The sequence below is a fragment of the Crinia signifera genome, chromosome 2, assembly GCF_055691185.1.
Source record: "Crinia signifera chromosome 2, ASM5569118v1, whole genome shotgun sequence".
Lineage (NCBI taxonomy): Eukaryota > Metazoa > Chordata > Amphibia > Anura > Myobatrachidae > Crinia > Crinia signifera.
In genome coordinates, this window is record NC_139218.1 from 265311963 (window position 1) to 265332059 (window position 20097).

At 40.1% G+C, this 20097-nt stretch overlaps 1 protein-coding gene across 3 annotated transcripts in view; it reads left to right on the top strand.

The window, feature by feature from the left end:
• UBE3A (ubiquitin protein ligase E3A) overlaps positions 1-20097 on the top strand; it is a 44485-nt gene that overhangs the window by 17385 nt on the left and 7003 nt on the right. The window contains exons 3-9 of one of the 3 annotated variants that reach the window (XM_083168549.1): positions 796-908; positions 2011-2078; positions 2599-2909; positions 4131-5377; positions 10366-10510; positions 11705-11910; positions 11990-12154. In XM_083168549.1, the coding sequence (XP_083024675.1) occupies positions 2077-2078; positions 2599-2909; positions 4131-5377; positions 10366-10510; positions 11705-11910; positions 11990-12154 (2076 nt within the window). In that variant the 5' untranslated portion in view covers positions 796-908; positions 2011-2076. The remainder of the gene's footprint in view (positions 1-795; positions 909-2010; positions 2079-2598; positions 2910-4130; positions 5378-10365; positions 10511-11704; positions 11911-11989; positions 12155-20097) is intronic. The other 2 variants (XM_083168548.1, XM_083168546.1) reach the window with 2 other exon arrangements.

The following is a 20097-nucleotide window of genomic DNA, read 5'->3' on the forward strand; positions in this document are numbered from 1 at the left end:
TACACCCAGCATAAGAACTGTGCTCCTAACCCATAGCTATAATGCCAGCAATACTTCTCTTGACGCTGCTTTGGAACGCCATAACATGGAGCTTCATAACATGATGATTGAAGTGGTGTTTACTGGACGCTGGGATCCACGGGGGTGGTGATGAATTGGTTTTAGGTGGACTGTGTGGGCTGTTGGCTAATGTTTGTTTATTATTAGTTTCTTATATAGTGTACACTGTGGAGCCTACAATCTATATTCCCTACCACATGTATACGCACACACATTTTAGGGTTATTTTTTTTTTGGGGGGGGGGGGGGGGGGGGTAGCCAATTAGCCTACCAGTATATTTGTGGCTTGTGGGAAGAAACCGGAGTACCCGGAGGAGACCCACGCAATCATGGGGAGAATATACAAACTAAACACAGATTGGGCCATGTTGGGAATCAAACCCATGACCTCATTGCTGTGAGGCAGTAATGCTAACCATTACACCATCCGTGCTGCCCAATTAATAAGTTAATAAGAAATATCCATAAAAGACTAGAAAATGCACATAGACACCAGATAGAAAATTACATGAATAAAATAAACGAGCAGAGGAGGAGGAGTAAAGAGGAGACCCGTTATGCACAGTAGCCGATAATGGAAACGGGATATACTGACAAATCATGCATTTTTGTTTTCTATAACTACACCACCCTTTGTGCTTATGATTAAACTGCTATCACTCATTTCACTCCTACATAACACAATTGATTCCTGCAAATCCTGTTCCAATGCACTGCTGTTACTTATTTCCTCAGCCTCCTGAGTGCAGGTGACGGCGCCCTCAACCACAGACCTTTCTCACATTCTGTCTGTTGTCCACCTCCCTCCAGTACCCTTGTCATGGCCTTCCATCCTTCACCCATCACTTGTAAGCTCTTCTCCTTTACTGGCACACTGTGGAATGCAAGGCTTGCCTGTGACCACCCCACTACCTTTTATGATCTATTCCTGTCCATTCTTTAGCATCCTGTATTTGGGATCACTGATACAATAATTTCCTGGCTCCTATATGGTATTTCTATAAGGTGAACTGCTATGCTTCCATGCTAATTTGTTTTGTGTATTGCTGACTATATAGCGATGCAGCATCAGTAAATGAGGCTAAGAAGTAGAGTATGTAAATCAGGGCGTATGATAATGAGACTGGGTAGACGATCCTGACCTCATCAGGGCCACTGATGAGTAATTGGTGTAGTTCAAACATGAAAAGGCCTCTCAGACCTCCTATATGTCCAGGAACACCTCCCAGCACATTGGGCGCCCACAGTTGAATGAGGGAAGAGATGAGCAAAATAAACTGCATAGAAGCCAGCGACTCCCATTCAGCCCTACAGTAGTCACAATGGCGGCACAGAGTTGATGGCAACAATTGAAACATGTTGGCCAGCAAACACCCATTTAGACATGACAGATTTATGTATGTTTAGGTAGATAAAGATGTATGTATGCAAGTCTGTATAGATGGGGTGTGTGGATATTTCTATATCCTGTAGATCAGGGATGGGGAACCTTTGGCCCTCCAGCTGTTGCTGAACTACACATCCCAGCATGCACTGCTACAGTTTTGCTATTTGGGCATGCTGAATCTGTAGAAAAGCATTCTGGGATGTGTAGTTCCACAACAGCTGGAGGGCCAAAGTTTCCCCATCCCTGCTGTAGATGTATAAATGTATGTTTGTATGTATGCTTGTCGTAGGTGGATATATGTATGTCGCTTGTGTATAGTACAACAGATGTGACATTTAGTTTTGTTTTACAGTTTCTGCTGTCTGTTAGATCTAGTTTTTTTTCTTACTGTTTATAGCCAAAAATGTCTTATAAATGGTTTTTATATATGTTTAAAAAGTGTGTATTTGTTAGAATGTATATTTTCCTAATGTCCATGTATTTGTGCCAATTGTATGTTGAGCTGAATGTGTTCTCCTTGAAGTTCCGAACAATGTATATTTTCCATTTCATTATGACTATAGGTTAGTGTCTGTGGGACAAGGAACACCCAAGCTTTGTGCTTGTAAGGATTTCAGCCAGCCAAAGACATGTAAGGAAATATTCAACACCTAAATAGAATTATAACTTTGTTATGTTTCTCTTAATCCTTTCTATATAACGCTCAGTCTGCTAAATTCAGTGGCGCATTCAGGTGCCCTTTCATGTGGCAATAATGTAATGGCTTTTCCATTCTGAAAGCCTGCAAATGCCATTTATTACTGCTGCATTAGGACCAGGTCCCTGCAGGTGTTTACCCGGGCTGGCATAATAATGAGTGGGGGAGTCCAACAGATTAGTACACGTTTTTGATACATACAAAGTCACATGTTTTTTTCCTATAAATATACAAGTAAAATACATATTTCAACCAAGTAATGTAGCTGTTGTGTCACTGTCTTCCGGGATGCTCTTTATGGCAGTTTCAAATAAATCTGCTGATTTTGATAACCTATGACCATCATCCCATAGTGTGTTGTGTACGTGCCATTCTAACCCTTACTAATCATTGGAGTGCGCTTTGAATACGGAAGCTGTACTAATCCACATGCCTGTTTGAATGTTTGCTACAGGAAGCGAGCCGCTGCAAAGCATCTAATAGAACGTTACTACCACCAGTTAACTGAGGGCTGTGGAAATGATTCCTGCACGAATGAGTTTTGTGCTTCCTGTCCTACTTTTCTCCGTATGGATAACAATGCAGCAGCCATTAAGGCCCTCGACTTATATAAGGTTAATGCAAAACTCTGTGATCCTCATCCCTCCAAGAAAGGAACAAGCTCATCTTATCTAGAGAATAACTCCAAAAGTGCCCATACCAACCAGTGCACAGACAGAAAGATGAACAAGAAGGAAATACACGGACCTAGGGATGACTTCAAAGGTAACCATTTTCTGGTCTCTTTTTACAATGATGAGCCTGCATGTATGCATACACATCCCGCACATAAGAGGGAGGATGCCCATCCCATGATAACCCCCGCCCTCACTAGAAGAGTAAAAAGGCGACAAGGCTTCCGCAGCCATCCAGTCAGTTATCTGTATACATAATAACCCACGTGTGCTGGCAATATCCGTATTCAGCATTTGGTGTACTATACAATTTAGGATTAACTGACAGAAAAGCAATATTATAATGACTGGGTTCAGACATTGTACGTGTTATGCCTGTTTTTGGAAGAGGCAGTTGTCATACAGTATTTGTCAGTGCATCATATTAATAGAGGGGAAGGCATTCATTCTGATTAGCTAAAACAGTGGTTTTAGTGGGACCCCACACAGTTCACATTTTCCAGGTCACCCGACAGGTGAACTCATTCCTCACTGACACGTTTGAAAAGATCCACAGGTGGAGCTAACTATTTCACTTGATCCTTTGAGGAGACCTGCAAAACATGCACTGTGTGGGGTACTGAGGACCGAGTTTCAGAACCGGTGAGCTATAATGTAGATAGTATAAGCTATGTAATATACTGTATTAGCTATGCATGTGTTCTATGCAAACTCTTCTAGTAAGAAATTAATAATGTGTGTGATTTTCACCTTTGTGTGAGACTCAATCATTTTCACATTTCTGTAACCGCACCTGTGTGCGATTCCTGAATTGTTTTCTCCTAGATTACAAATGGCAGATGCATGTTTTCTGTTATTCAAGACCACTTGGCTGCCAAACCTTGCCTTCTCACCAACCAGCATCACTTTGCCCTGCTGTACATGCCCTGCTGAAAATCCTTCTTAGGTGGACAAAACTATGTGCACTGCAGGTGGGGCAGATGTAACTTGTGCAGAGAGCATTAGATTTGGGTTGGGTTTTACTTCAAAGTGAGATCTATATTGCAGTGTAAAAATAAAGCAGTCAGTATTTACCCTGCACAGAAACAAAATAACTCACCCAAATCTAAATGTCTCTGCACAGTTTACATCTGCCCCCCTGCAGTGCACATGGTTTTGTCCATCTAAGAAGGAATTTGTCAGTGAACTAGAATAAGGCCCTTTGTAACAAATCTAATGATGAGGCATTCATGGTCACTAGAAAGTTAATTTCTCCATATCTGCATGTGCAGTTTTTTGAATGAGGAACAATTAGTTTGTTTTCCTGTTTCAGATGTGACATTCCTGTCTGAAGATAAGGTGTATGAGATTCTTGAGCTATGTCGAGACAAAGAAGACTACTCTCCTCTGATTCGGGTGATTGGGAGAGTGTTCTCCAGTGCTGAAGCCTTAGTTCAGAGCTTCCGGAAAGCAAAACAGCATACCAAGGAGGAGTTGAAATCCTTACAAGAAAAAGATGAAGACAAGGATGAAGATGAAAAGGAGAAGGCTGCTTCCTCTGCTGCTGCTATGGAAGACGACTCAGCAGCTTCCTCCTCCAGGTTTAATGACGGTGTACAGGGAGAGAACAACATACCGAAACTAGGCCCAGAAGAGGTGTCTCTAGACATTGAGGCTGTCAGACGGATCTACCACAGGTTACTTTCTAATGAGAAAATAGAATCTGCCTTTCTTAATGCACTTGTGTACCTATCTCCCAATGTGGAATGTGACTTAACTTATCATAATGTATATTCACGAGACCCCAACTATCTAAATTTGTTCATTATAGTGATGGAAAATAGTAACCTCCATAGCCCAGAGTACCTGGAAATGGCTTTGCCGTTATTCTGCAAAGCAATGAGCAAATTGCCATTGGCAGCACAAGCAAAGTTAATCCGACTGTGGTCAAAATACAGCGCCGAGCAGATTCGCCGGATGATGGAAACTTTCCAACAGCTGATTACATACAAAGTTATAAGTAACGAGTTCAACAGCCGCAACCTAGTGAACGATGATGATGCTATTGTGGCTGCCTCAAAATGCCTGAAAATGGTTTACTATGCAAACGTAGTTGGGGGAGAGATCGAAACAGACCATAACGAAGATGAGGATGAAGAACCTATCCCTGAATCCAGTGAGCTAACCCTCCAAGAGCTCCTGGGCGAGGAACGCAGAAATAAAAAAGGGCCCCGAGTGGACCCGCTCGAAACTGAACTTGGGGTAAAAACTATTGATTGCAGGAAACCGCTCATCCCTTTTGAAGAATTTGTTAATGAACCACTAAACGATGTTCTTGAAATGGACAAAGACTATACTTTCTTTAAAGTAGAAACGGAAAATAAGTTTTCTTTTATGACCTGCCCCTTTATCCTGAATGCTGTAACAAAGAATCTGGGTCTGTACTATGACAACAGAATCCGCATGTACAGTGAGCGAAGAATTACAGTCCTTTACAGTTTGGTACAAGGACAACAACTTAACCCTTACTTGAGACTCAAAGTACGGAGAGATCACATTATTGATGATGCTCTGGTCAGGGTAAGTCTGTTTTTGTACTGTATATACATGTGGTGTTACTCTGTCCAGGTTATTTTTGAAAGGGCTTTAGAAGCATTCGTTATGTGTTGCACTGAATAGTGTCTGTAGCTTTTGTGAGGATTCACTATAATTGTTTTGGGATTTTTAGCAACTAGGGCAAAAAGTGTGGCAGTTACTGTTGTACCAGTAAATTCCTAAGATAGGTTTATCACTCAAATTAGAATGTTTTATTTTCTAATTGCCATACTGTGTAATAGACGTTAAGTACGTCTATTTGCTAATCCAGAACCTAATTACAGATACTTGGTTTCTGAGATCTCTTTTGTATCAGCGAGGTACTCTCTTTTGTATGATAAGTCTACATTGAAGTTGTTGATGTTGGGAGGTACTCTCTTTTGTATGATAAGTCTACATTGAAGTTGTTGATGTTGGTATTCCCATGCATATATTAATCACACATACACGTATATTAGGACTTGGACAGTAGCAAATTTACAATGGACTTCAGTTATTAAATGGTGGAGGCGTTTCCCATTTATCTCTTTATGAATCTTAATCCAGCAACTGTCAGGATGTTCCAACTCCCACAGCTGTAGGTCTATCCTGTATGTTCTGCCTGTGTTCGGGTAGTCCAAAACTGGCCTAGCTCATTAAAGTGAGGCCAGGCAATTCCTGCTGTGAGTTGATACTCACTTTGAAATGAATAAAAAACTAACTGAAACTAAAGGGCCCCATACACCTGCGATCACAATTAATTGCTTCTCAGATCCAGTGATTTTTTTTTTTTTCCCAGATAAGTTTTCTTCAATCTATTTGACTTGCCCACACACTACAGATTAGTTTCAGTGATCGGCAGATTTTTCCTGTTAGAATGCCCACACATACAAAAATGAAACTTCAATAAAACCAGATTTTTAAACATGTTTAAAAATCTGATTCAGCAATTGATTGGCGATCCCTATTAATTTTTGATTGGGATCGCCAAAAGTGGAGCCCACAAATTAAAGATTAATTGTGAGAATCATCTACAGAACGGAGGATTGTCACAATTAATTACTGATGTATGCGGCCCATTACATGTATTACCAAATAGTATGATTCAGCACCGATCAGTTTGGCCTTCAAGTTACATCTGTACCTATTCTGTGAAAATGGTGAGGTTATTGGTCTACATCTACTCTGAATATCTTGCAGGTGCTCAGTACACTTTTGTGCTCCCAGATATTAAGGTACCTGTATTAAAAAGTACATCTATCAGAATATGGATTTTAAAATACAAACATCACTCCTATTTACCCATCTTCCATGGACAGTGCCACATGTTTGGAATCATTGAGCATACTTTTAATCATGTGAAGTAGTTAAGGTTTGAGAATATGCTCTATTAATAGGGTTTTTTATGTGTAACACACAAACCTTTAAACATAAAATTCAACTGAGAGACGATATCTAGCTGTGCATTAATATTCATAGCAGTCTGTTTAGATTATTTATGAAACATTGTTTTGCTTTCTGGTGATTAATGTCAGGGACGTATATTTTGTAGCTGCTTTGCACCAGCTACTTGTCACCAGGAGAATTTGGCCAATCACGGTAAACTCCACTTTTCCCCTGCTGTTTTCTTCTCTGCAGTAGAACTTGGCAGGCTGCAAGGATTTCTGTCAGGTTTATACTCTCCTCTAGCAGTGTTGCTGCACTGGGGAGAAGTTTCCTTTTAGCATTGCAGATAAAGCCATAAGGTGTCAGAAACAAAGACCAATTGAGCACAAGTTTTTGCACACACTAAAGTCCTACGGACATCATGCCCAATTTTGGATTGCCACAGGTATGCATACTCCCTATACCACCGGTATCCAATTAAAAAAAATAATTGAACAAAATGGTTTCTGCTTTGAAAACCCTGTGGTGTTTGATAAAAAATGTCTGATACGTCAGTATTTGGGACAGTCCTGTGAAGTCCACTCCTGTCCACTATGGAGAAGGTGGCTGCTTGGACATGGGTCATTCTGTGTGAAATCAGCACACTGATTGATTTTATGGTACTTATGTAATATCTGGGCTCCCGTTTTTCTTATGAGACCGTGTCCCCTCGCGGGGCTCGCACCGCTTCGCGCACGGTGGCTCGCTGCGCTCGCCACACTATATAACATCAACTCCATGCGTAGTTGGATAGTAGGGGTATGAAAAAATGGGGTGCATTTAACATGGGAGCCCAGATAATACATAAGTACCGATTTTATTTATATATAAACTGCTTTGGCTGCTCCTGTAGCAGCCTGAACGGGGAGTCGCATCTTATGAGCCACTTAAAAAATTAAGATGCCCAACTTCCTGATCATTTTAAGAACATACACACTGAGCTAAAAATATGTTGGCGTATTCGGGATGCGCACTGACCAGACAATTGCTTGGAAGAATGGAACGTGCATTTTATTTGCAGAGAGGTCTGCTCTGTGTGTGGACCAAGCTTAGGGAAGTGATGAAGCAAACCATCGAGAGAGAGAGTGTGCAGAAGTTGCTCATAGCAACAAATAAGCTTCTGTTCTTTATCTAGCTTAGTTTTAAAATGACAAATTAAAGTTGGTTGGTAGTTATGGGCCAGCTCTCCACTTCATCTCTCTTGAAGGTTTGATACCTCTCCTATGTATCAGAAGTACATTTGCCAGCAGTTAAATGCTGAATAAACCAGCACGTTACATGGGAATACTTTCTTATTTGTATTGTTTCTCTGTTCTATCTATTTTGAATTAGGTATGTGTACTTTGCATGTATATGTTCTCAAGATTATCCAAAACCAATATCCATACTGTTCACTTTTTGTAGTTCTAGTCACTTTATAGGCCGGAAACCGTGCAACAGAGGGCCCTATTTAACAACACGGCATATGCTTGTTATCACTTCTTGCTAATCTTAAATGGTGCTCCAACTAATCATCTCCCGTCATTTTACAAGCGGTTTCAAAAGGGACAGGAGCTGATTGGTGTGCACACCATAAAAATTTTGCATATTGCTCATTATTAAATTGGAACGTAAATGTTTCAATGTAGATTTGATTAAGGGGATTGCAAAACACTGATCCTTTTTTAAATCCGTAACAGTTATAAATTAGCAAAAACACACCAAAGTACTCCCTAGCGACAGTAAGCATTTCTCTAGGTGCCCAATTGGTGGTCCCTCAGAAGCCTATGGAGTAAACTCCCATTTCTAGCTATACTTTTATTTTCCAACCTCCTACTTTCTTCAATCAGCGAGTGTCCTGGGGAAGTCCACGTGCCGATGACATATGAACAATATGGTAATGTGACACACATACACAAGGCTGCTGCCCTCCAGGTTTTTTTTGCCTTTCTTCAATTTTACAGTTTTAAACCACAAAAAAAAAATCTACGCTTTTATCAAGATCGCATGAACATCATTATTTATTACAGTGCATTTTCATTATTTCCTTATACTATAGGTGTGTATTTGCTTCCCTCACTTGCCCCAAGGATTGATTACAGTTCTGGAGCTTATGCATTATCATCCACCTATAATACTACCCAGTCTATACATTCACAGATCACAAACCTCATCCTGATAATGATTGTTGTCTGAGAATGTGGCTATCTACTGTTCGTCTTATGTTTTTTTAATATATATATAACCTTTTATAAAGTATATTAAAAATTGTCACTCACAGTAATTGCAGGGAAACAGTTGCTCTTCTAGAGATAGTACTATGCACATTGTGTGAAAAGATTGCACACATCTAATGGTGCCCATTCACAAAGTGTTTTGGCTTCAAAAAACTCCCATGCACATCACATTGTAAAGTCCCAAAAGTATGAACAAGAGTATAAAATATACAAGATTATTTTAGGGTGGAACGAAGAGTTTACCTCGCTAAACCTGCAAGTCCTGAAGCACCAACTGCTCAGATTCTAGAAACAAAATGTTGAAATAAAAATAATAATCCAGTGCTGAAAGTCTAATGACCTGTACACACTGGGACCCCGCAGCGCACTTAAAGCCCCTTCTGAGCGATATCTTTTAAAATCTTGTCTAGTGTGTACTATTCTAGGAAATCGCACTTTGGATCTGTATGTCTACATTTCACATATCACTGCTTTATGGAATCTGGTGTGATGAAAGATTACCTTTTACCTGGATCTGACTTTCAAAGGCAGCATCTGTGTAAAGGTGCCCACACACGCATCGATCCCGGCGTTCGTTGTGGGCTTAACTAGCACACATAGCATTGCATCGTATGCCTTGTGCATACGATGTGCATGCGATGCTATGCTAGAAAAAGCTAGTACAAAAAGTATGTGCAGCACATACTTTTTGTACTGTGTGATGGGGTGCCCCGGGAGCGCGCACCCCATCGTATAGCATCGCACCGCCGGGATCGGTGCATGTGTGGGCACCTTAAGCTTCAATCACTCACTACTAGCGTTACCTTCAGGCCAGGTTACAGGAGGACCCGAGGGGGAGATAGGTCAGCCTTGTATCTACACTGACCATAGCGATAACTGAGCAAAGAAGGACAACTATTGGTGATCACGAATAGTAACGCCCCTGAAGTCTATAAATCATGGGAACTACAATCCTAAATCAAGGCTGGTATATTTCCCATCTCAGCTCATCCTTACCACATTATACTGTACATACCCACTGCCAACAGGATGTCCCTATTGATAGTATGTGTCATTCAGCTAGTGAAGTTCAATCTCATTAATGTTTCTTTTTAGATGCAAATAGGTTTGATGTAAATGTTTGTGTGCTCCTAGCCAGAGGATGCAGCACTGGTAGATCCCGATTTTCTTTTTTTTCCCATTCAAAAAGCTGACCGTGTATTGAATAAAGAACTGCAGTGTTTATTGCCATTGTATGGTAAATTAAACAATTCCATCAACAATGGTACCCAATTAATCCTAACGAATTAAAGCAGAAACTCTGATTACAGCACAGCTGTAGCTTTGATTGTAAAATTCTTGTTTCCTCTCCAGCTAGAAATGATTGCTATGGAAAACCCAGCAGACCTGAAGAAGCAGTTGTATGTGGAGTTTGAGGGGGAGCAAGGAGTAGATGAAGGAGGAGTTTCCAAAGAATTTTTCCAGTTGGTTGTTGAAGAAATCTTTAACCCTGATATAGGTAAATCTTTTTGATGTCTATTCTGTTGGCTTACTAAGAAGTATTTTTGTACCTGTTGATGTATAACAAGATTGATAGCATGGGCTTTGTTCCGAGGCACGCAGAACCCTGATGCTCACAGAGTTAAGCAATGTTTTGCTCCTGCACAAATTTCATATTTGGGTGGTCACACCAAATATGGATTTTGATTTAGATTTATCATCTGTTCAATCAATTATCATTTTGTTAAAAATAAACTGCTAAACTTCTATTTTTGAAGGCATTCTTTCCACATCTGCCTGAAACATGTGCACAGTACTGTATATGTCTATATATTGTATATTAAATAAATTCTCTTACCAGGTGTTGGCAAGTCCTACCCGCCTAGTGCAGCTTTAATGATCAATTTCTCATAGTAGACAGGGAATATTGTGAACTTGGTAAGATCAATAAGTTGAAGAGGATAAAAAGTAGGCATTGAAAGCATCCGGGTATAATAAAAGTTTACAACAAAAGTTTACCAGGTATGCCATTATGGTTTTCTGTTACAAACTGTTCTTTTGCAGGATTTAATGGCGTATTCTAGTTTCCCCTAAATCAGTGGTTTCCAACCCCGATCCTCAGGTACCCCTAACAATGCAGGTTTTGTAAGTCACCCAGCCGATGCACTGTGCATCACCAATTGTCACATTTTAAAAATTCACAGGTAACCTGGAAAATGTAATCCTGGAAGATTATTTTGAATATCATCTGTAACCATGAAACGGATATTTTGTTTGAAGTCAGATTTTCTTCAGACACTGAATAGTACAGGAGATTAATTAGATTAGTAAAAAAAAAACAGAAAGGTCCGGACCCCACCACAGGTGTGGTCCACTGCAACAAACGTATCCATTCCGGAGCAACTGGGCGGATTCTGGTTTTTACCCAATCCAGAGAATTACAGTTTTTAGGTATGAATTATTTTTATTAAAACCTCATAAGGGGTTCGTTCAGCCTAGAAGGTTCTCAGGATTTGAACTTTTGTCATACTTTTAGCAAACGATACATGCACTATTGTACAGTTAGTCTCACATGAGGCATTTGATACGAATAAATAGTTCTGTTCTCAAAATGCCAGTTAGTTTCATTTTTTTTTATCCATTTCCAGAGCAGTTGTAGTTAACTAGGTTTTATATATGTAAATTTATTTATCTAATTTTATTAATTTTACAGGCATGTTCACCTACGATGAGTCCACAAAACTTTTTTGGTACAATCCATCTTCACTGGAAACCGAAGGACAGTTCACCCTCATTGGAATTGTACTGGGCCTGGCAATATACAATAATTGCATTCTTGATGTGCATTTTCCAATGGTTGTGTATAGGAAACTGTTGGGGAAAAAAGGAACGTTTCGTGATCTGGCCGATTCTCACCCTGTAAGTGAGCTCCAAAATCATGTATTGGAACCCCCTTCCCCAAACATCTCTGAACCTCACATGTTTAAAATTCTTACAGGTCCTGTACCAAAGTTTGAAAGACCTGTTGAAATATGAAGGCAGTGTTGAAGATGACATGATGATTACCTTTCAAATATCTCAAACTGATCTCTTCGGGAATCCTTTAATGCACGATTTAAAGGAAAACGGAGATAAAATCCCCATCACAAATGACAACCGAAAGGTAATTACTTTCAGAAAGATTATTTCAATAGACTTCCTGCGAATTTCACATCAAGATCATCTAATGGCACGCTAGTGCTTTTTTTTATGTTTCTTTTAGTAAAAGAAAATTAACAAAAAAAAAAAAATATATATATAATAATCTTGCTGATTTTTACGATGTACAATATACATTATTTTATTGTGTAATCTTCTAATACAATATATTTTAAATGAAACCTGTTAAATGTAAACTATATACAATGTTTTTCTTTTACTGTTTTTCCTTACACTACACTTCCCTACAGTACTTAATTTACCTGGGCATTCCTACACAAACTGCCTTGTCCAAACCACTTATCTCGTTGTGCAGGATCTGTGTTCCCGCAGTAGTTGTGATGTTAGTGGGGGAAAAAAAAACATTTAGTTTACTTTCTTTCCCAAATGTATATTTGTATTACTAGGCGGTTTATTAGTTGTAATTCATAGAAACAATTAATACCATTGCTCCTGGTATTCCGTATTTCCAAACCTTGCTAATAGTACACTTACCTGGTATTGCCATGATCATCAGACTGGTGTTACAACTGTGGAGAACATTTGCTGGTGATGTTTGCCTTTGTTTACCTACTTATTGTCTTCAAATGAAAAGAAGAAAAATCCCAAACAGTGTATACACAATGGCGACACTAAGGTACATCTTTTGTAGTTCTGACTAGAACGCCCCTTTGCCCCATATCAGGGCACATTCTATATTGTCATTTATTAATCATGGTGCTCCAAACATTCCTTTAATTTTGCTCCATGTCCACATTCTATGACCATGAAGTTTATTTATTGTATATTTAATTACAGTTTCTTATATAGCGCAGCGGATTCCTTTTGCGCTTTACAATAGTAGACAGAGATAAACAAACAGGGTAACAACAGACAGACTTGGAGGTAAGATTTCCCTGCTGCAAGCTTACAATCTATAGGGATATAGGAGGGAAACACAAGGACAGGCACCAGTAATACCATAGCTTGTAGGTCCAGAAGGGAAGCTATATAATACATAAGTGCCTCACAGGGTTATGCGTGTGGAACTTAAATATGATATTCTTGCCTGAAGAGGTGAGAGTTCAGGGAATGCTTGAAAGTTTGGAGGCTAGTGGAGAGTCTGATTGTGCATGGAAGGGCATTCCATAGGGTGGGAGCAGCCCGATGAAAGTCCTGTAATAGTGAATGGGAGCTAGTGATCCATGCAGAAGAGAGATGCACAGCGGTGATATCACAAAATATCTCCCATCTTGACAAGTAAAGAGATATATGCTGGTGCAGTATGGTTAAAAGCTTTATATGGTAGTAGAAGGGTTTTATATTGAATACAGTAAGATACAGGCAACCAATGGAGGGACTGGCAGAGTGGATCAGCAGATGATGTGCATCTTACTAGGAAGATCAGCCTAGCAGCAGCATTTAAAATGGATTGCAGTGGTGAGAGTCTGTTCTTGGGAAGACCAGTTAGGAGACTATTGCAATAATCAATGCGGGATATAATGAGTGCATGGATTAGAGATTTAGTAGTGTATTGTGGGAGATAGTTGTTGAAGTCATGCTGTGACTCTCATCCACCATATCCCAAAGTTCCTGTTTGCGGCCTTGTGACATTTATACCACTTTCACACTTAAAACCTGGCTCCAACCCAGGAATCCTGGCTTGGTGTCGTGTTTTAGGTTACTTATCACTTTGACACCAGAGATGCACCCTGGTTATTCCCAGGATATCGCTGTTCACACCAGACCTTTAAATTAACAGTGGACATTTGGAGAGATGTCATTTCCAAGTACTAATGAACCCACCAGTCAGCGTCAGTGACCTGTGAAAGGGGTGTTAGAGCCTTGTAGAGTACACTGAGCTTATTGTCATGTTTTGGAAACAGCTTGACATGGTCCATAATTCTGCTGTAAGTACCTTTTTTAGAAGCTTGGTAAACTGTAACCTAATGGGTGCATATAATGAGAAACAACCAGCAATGCTGTGGCCTTTAAACACTGCTCACTTATATTACGATACTAATGTACGCCATGAAAAATAATAATCCAGTACAACCACCGCTAGCATGAACTACTGACACTAGACATGGAGCAGGATGCATAAATCATCGCATTTTGGATGCGATGCATCCCACCACAATGCGATTTTCTTCATACAGTGTTATAATGCTATAGAATACAAAATTGAGATTTCCAAACTGTCTGAGGCGCAAAAGATCCTGATGGTGTTCGGACCGACAAGATTTTCAACCAGTTTCTCCGTATGTGTGAATCCCCTCCGTATATATTTTGAAAACATAAACCAGAGAAACCAACAATTAGGCTAAGTTCAAACACATAGGTGAATTTCACAGGTGGAGCGAACAGGAAGAATTGAGGGTGAGCGTACCCCTACTCACTCTGTGAGTGGCACTGTACGTGCACGTAGCGTGTACTTTCTCCTGTTGGAATCAATCTTCTCTATTCTCTCTCCTCGCTCCAAATGATGTGTATATCATAAGAAAAAAAATAAATGATATTGTGTAAACCCGTTTCTTTCTGGGTGTGTGTAGAATTTTCAGTATAGAAGTGATTATAGGGCGCACCTCACTCACCCGATCTCAGGGGGAGGCACACATATAAAGGTATCTTTATATACAGTGAACTTGTAATACAATTCAATGGTGAAAAATGGGCGTACCCCACTCACGGTAGATGTAGATGGTGTATATGCCCGTAGCAGGTTCTTTTAAGTTTTTTCTCTCATCTGACGAGATACTGTTAGATTTTCTCCAAAGTGTGGACCTAAAACATAAATAAAAAAAAAAAAAACACAATGTGTAATTTCGTCCTGACTGATCAGTGTTTAGCCAGGGAACCAAAAAGTGATGTGTACTGAATCGTACCAGGACTCACTCATTAGAGGTTTTTCTAAAGTGTGTAAAGGTATCTTTGTGGGGTGTGGGATTTATAGAGGATTCCTCCACCAAGACCAAAGTGTAAAAAGTTCTCTTTACCCAGAGGTAACGGGATTTAGATGAAGAATGATGGCGTACCAGACTTACGGATTAGTAAGGCTTTGTACTCTCATAGCGTTTTCTTTGTTGGGCTTATATTTTTAAACCACACTGAGCGATGCTTCATCCAACCATGTACACCGATTGGTGCAGGATAAGACAAAACAAAGAAGATATTTTTTGTCTCAGTGTTTTATGTTCAAAAACAGGGAAGGGGTCATCTGTTCATCTCTTATTGACCGTAAATAAAAATAGTTTCCTTTGTCTCTTTAAAAATTTATTTAAGCAGGTAAGATAAAAAAGGTTCAACCACCCTTTGATGGTCACACACCATACAACAGGGGGAATACAATACAAAAAGGACCCACACGGTCATATAGAAAAGACAAGACTGTTTAAAACCACAACAATAAGCATAAAAATCGAAAAAATGAAAAAATATAATAAAAAAATACATACATCCAATGAAGATTCGTGATGAAAAAAGGGGGGGGGGGTGATGGCTGCTCACACTCCACACCAACTGCCGACGCGTTTCGGTGTACAAACACCTTTTTCAAGACATGTCAAGAGATCAAGAGATGTCTTGAAAAAGGTGTTTGTACACCGAAACGCGTCGGCAGTTGGTGTGGAGTGTGAGCAGCCATCACCCCCCCTTTTTTCATCACGAATCTTCATTGGATGTATGTATTTTTTTATTATATTTTTTCATTTTTTCGATTTTTATGCTTATTGTTGTGGTTTTAAACAGTCTTGTCTTTTCTATATGACCGTGTGGGTCCTTTTTGTATTGTATTCCCCCTGTTGTATGGTGTGTGACCATCAAAGGGTGGTTGAACCTTTTTTATCTTACCTGCTTAAATAAATTTTTAAAGAGACAAAGGAAACTATTTTTATTTACGGTCAATAAGAGATGAACAGATGACCCCTTCCCTGTTTTTGAACATAAAACACTGAGACAAAAAATATCTTCTTTGTTTTGTCTTATCCTGCACCAATCGGTGTACATGGTTGGATGAAGCATCGCTCAGTGTGGTTTAAAAATATAAACCCAACAAAGAAAACGCTATGAGAGTACAAAGCCTTACTAATCCGTAAGTCTGGTACGCCATCATTCTTCATCTAAATCCCGTTACCTCTGGGTAAAGAGAACTTTCTACACTTTGGTCTTGGTGGAGGAATCCTCTATAAATCCCACACCCCACAAAGATACCTTTACACACTTTATAAAAACCTCTAACGAGTGAGTCCTGGTACGATTCAGTACACATCACTTTTTGGTTCCCTGGCTAAACACTGATCAGTCAGGACGAAATTACACATTGTGTTTTTTTATTTTTATTTATGTTTTATGTCCACACTTTGGAGAAAATCTAAGAGTATCTCGTCAGATGAGAGAAAAAACTTAAAAGAACCTGCTACGGGCATATACACCATCTACATCTACCGTGAGTGGGGTACGCCCATTTTTCACCATTGAATTGTATTACAAGTTCACTGTATATAAAGATACCTTTATATGTGTGCCTCCCCCTGAGATCGGGTGAGTGAGGTGCGCCCTATAATCACTTCTATACTGAAAATTCTACACACACCCAGAAAGAAACGGGTTTACACAATATCATTTATTTTTTTTCTTATGATATACACATCATTTGGAGCGAGGAGAGAGAATAGAGAAGATTGATTCCAACAGGAGAAAGTACACGCTACGTGCACGTACAGTGCCACTCACAGAGTGAGTAGGGGTACGCTCACCCTCAATTCTTCCTGTTCGCTCCACCTGTGAAATTCACCTATGTGTTTGAACTTAGCCTAATTGTTGGTTTCTCTGGTTTATGTTTTCAAAATATATACGGAGGGGATTCACACATACGGAGAAACTGGTTGAAAATCTTGTCGGTCCGAACACCATCAGGATCTTTTGCGCCTCAGACAGTTTGGAAATCTCAATTTTGTATTCTATTGTATTTTGTTTGGTTGTTGGGTGACGACCACGAGATAGTACGGATTGGGGGCAGCAAAGCGCCAAATAGGGGTCTCATTCTATACCATTTATTGTTTCTGTATAGTGTTATAATGCTGTTATTTACAGTATGTGAAGGACAGCTCTTGCGTTGAGTGCAAACTTGTGGTTGTGTGCACACTGTCAGACAGGTCATGATGTTGCGCAAGCATCTGTGCCGCGACTGCCCTAATGGAGTTGGAGTGGGGACAGGCTCTGAGTCTGTATTTGACTTGTCAAAGCTAGTAATGCTTCAGTAAAAGGATTAGATTAAGTTTGGCTGCTGTTTTTTTTATTTTTTTCATGTTTGAGTGTCCTAAGCTGCATGAGGCACATGGGCATCTAACTTTTAGATGTTTTGAATTTGAATAAGAGAGCAACCAAGTTTACCACGTCTGTCATTGTATTGGAGGGTACAGAACTGTCTACTGCCAGTCTGTGTATATGATCTAATTTTTCCAGTGCTAAACGATCTGGGTTGCTTGGATATGGAGTCCCAAGAAGAGACTGTGTGGTACGTTCAAGTTTCGGTGCAGGAATATCACTACTTTTCCTTCTGTGGTTTTCACTGATCCATTTTAGGATGCCTTAAAGTCGCCAAATAAGTAGTTCTCTGTTTCTTGCAAATTTGCTTCCCTTTTATCCACTTCTGTCTCCCAAGGTTGACACTTCAATTTCATGTTTAGTTAACTCCTAGCTCTTCCTGTTAAGATCTCAGCATCTTTAAAGCAATGGCTGGATTAAAAATGTAAAGGTTGTCTGAAGTACTATTTTATACACTCAGGTCATCCAACTTTGCTAGCCTCTGCATTGGTGGTTTGAGCTATGGAGACCTGATCTAAACTCAAGTGCTCAAGAGTGATTCATCCAGAAATTCCCAACTGACTTGGTGGATCAGATACACAGTTCAGCTGTAAGTGTGTTTGTGAGGCCTTTGAATACTGTGCTTGGATAGCTTCCAGGGTTTTGGATTAGGCTTGCTCGGTGGGTCTTCTTGGCTCTGCCCTTGGAATGTGGTTTCAAAATCAAAATGTTCTCTTTCTGTTTTGGCCAGAACTGGATGCACTTTACCCATGCTACTGGTGGAAAATGCATTTATATTCTGGTGGCTGTCCCTAATCCTCGAAGTCTGCGTTTCCAAGCTTGGGCTCTTTCTTTCGGTGTGGTGGGTCTGCAAAGATGTTTTTTTTTCTTCTGTAGGTAGTTCTTTCATGGGCATGGATGTGAGACATTCTGGTTCCAGTGCAAGGATGGAAACAGGTATTAAGCACCAAATTATTTCTTGTTCAGAAGCCGAATAGCTCATTCGGCCAATCTTGAATCTTCATGCCTTGGATACCAGGCTGTGGTTGGATCATTTTCGAAAAAACTCTCTTATCGTTTAAAGCACTTAGATTATATGGTACATCAGGTTAATGGTTGGATCCTGAAAGTCTCACCTGATACCTTGTCAGTGCCTCCTGTTCCTGTGGGTTTTTGTCAATACCTCTATACAGAAAGTATTCTTGCTAGAGTCTGAAGTCCTGACCCTACAGAACTTTGTTACAGCGAGTACTTCTCGTGCTTTCTGCCCTTTTGAGGCACACTCCGGACAGCCAGTGCATATTCTGTTTGTTAGTTGAAAGCTGTTCTTCTTTATGGCCATTGCCTTAGCTTGGTGTGTTTCCCAATTTGGGGGCTTGGTCTTGAAGGCTGCCTTTTCTCACATTTTAAGATGATAGGGGCAGTTCATTCCTAATGTTCAGCCAAAGATGGCTTCAACTTTTTGCTCAAACCAGGAAATTTACTACGTTTGGCACCAATTATCATTCTACTGTAAATTCCTTAGATCATATTTTCTCCATATTCTGGAATTTATTCTTTTTTTTTTTTTTTGCAATAGTAATTTTTTTATTTTTATTTTAAAAGACCACATACATCACATACATCACATAAATCTCATGACTTTCATTTCGCTTTACATATTTGTTGCTAATCAAGTCATGTATCATATCTTCAATTAGTATCACTTACATAAATACAACACAATGGTTCTTCCTAGAGGGGAATAACCTGACTTACAAAAAAAAGAAGAAAAAATGTGTGTGTATGTATCTATCTACCTACCTACCTACCTACCTACATACATACACACACAATACCATACACTGGTTACCTACTTTTACCTTCTGTTCTCTTCTGCCTCTTTATATATGGCTAAGCACCATTCCTTATCTACTTAGTATTCATATGCTTATGGTAATCTTGTGTTAATTTATACCGTATTTGCCGGCGTATAAGACGACCCCCCAACATTTCCACTCAAAATGTAGAGTTTGTTATATACTCGCCATATAAGACTACCCCCTTCCGCACACCTCCCTGTCACTAGCAGCTGTCTGGTCCCTTGAGTGGTGGGTTTTGCTGGGGCAGGACAAACCTATCAGGGCAGGTTTGTCCTGCCCCAGCATAACCCACCACATTAAGTTTTAATACCCCCTCATCTGCAGCTTCCCTGCAGTGATGCCGCTGTCCTCATTAAAGGGTACCTCGGTATTCATTAAAGGGTACCTCTCCTCGGCCCCCCCCTTCTTATGCATAGGTACCGTACCTTAATAATAAGAGATAGAAGTACGGTATTTGTCTGCATCAGTGTTTTCTTCAGCCTAACGGCCTGTCAGATTGCGCATTTGATGTCGGCGGCAGGCTCGGGTGCTTTCGGCGGGGTTCGGGGGGACTCGTGTGCCTGAGCGCTCCCGAGTCCCCCCGAGCCCCACCGAAAACACCCGAGCCTGCCGCCGACATCAAATGCGCAATCTGACAGGCCGTTAGGCTGAAGAAAAAACCGCTGCAGACAAATACTGTACTTCTATCTTTTATTATTAAGGTACGGTACATATGCATAAGAAGGGGGGGCCGAGGAGAGGGTACCCTTTAGTGAATATATGC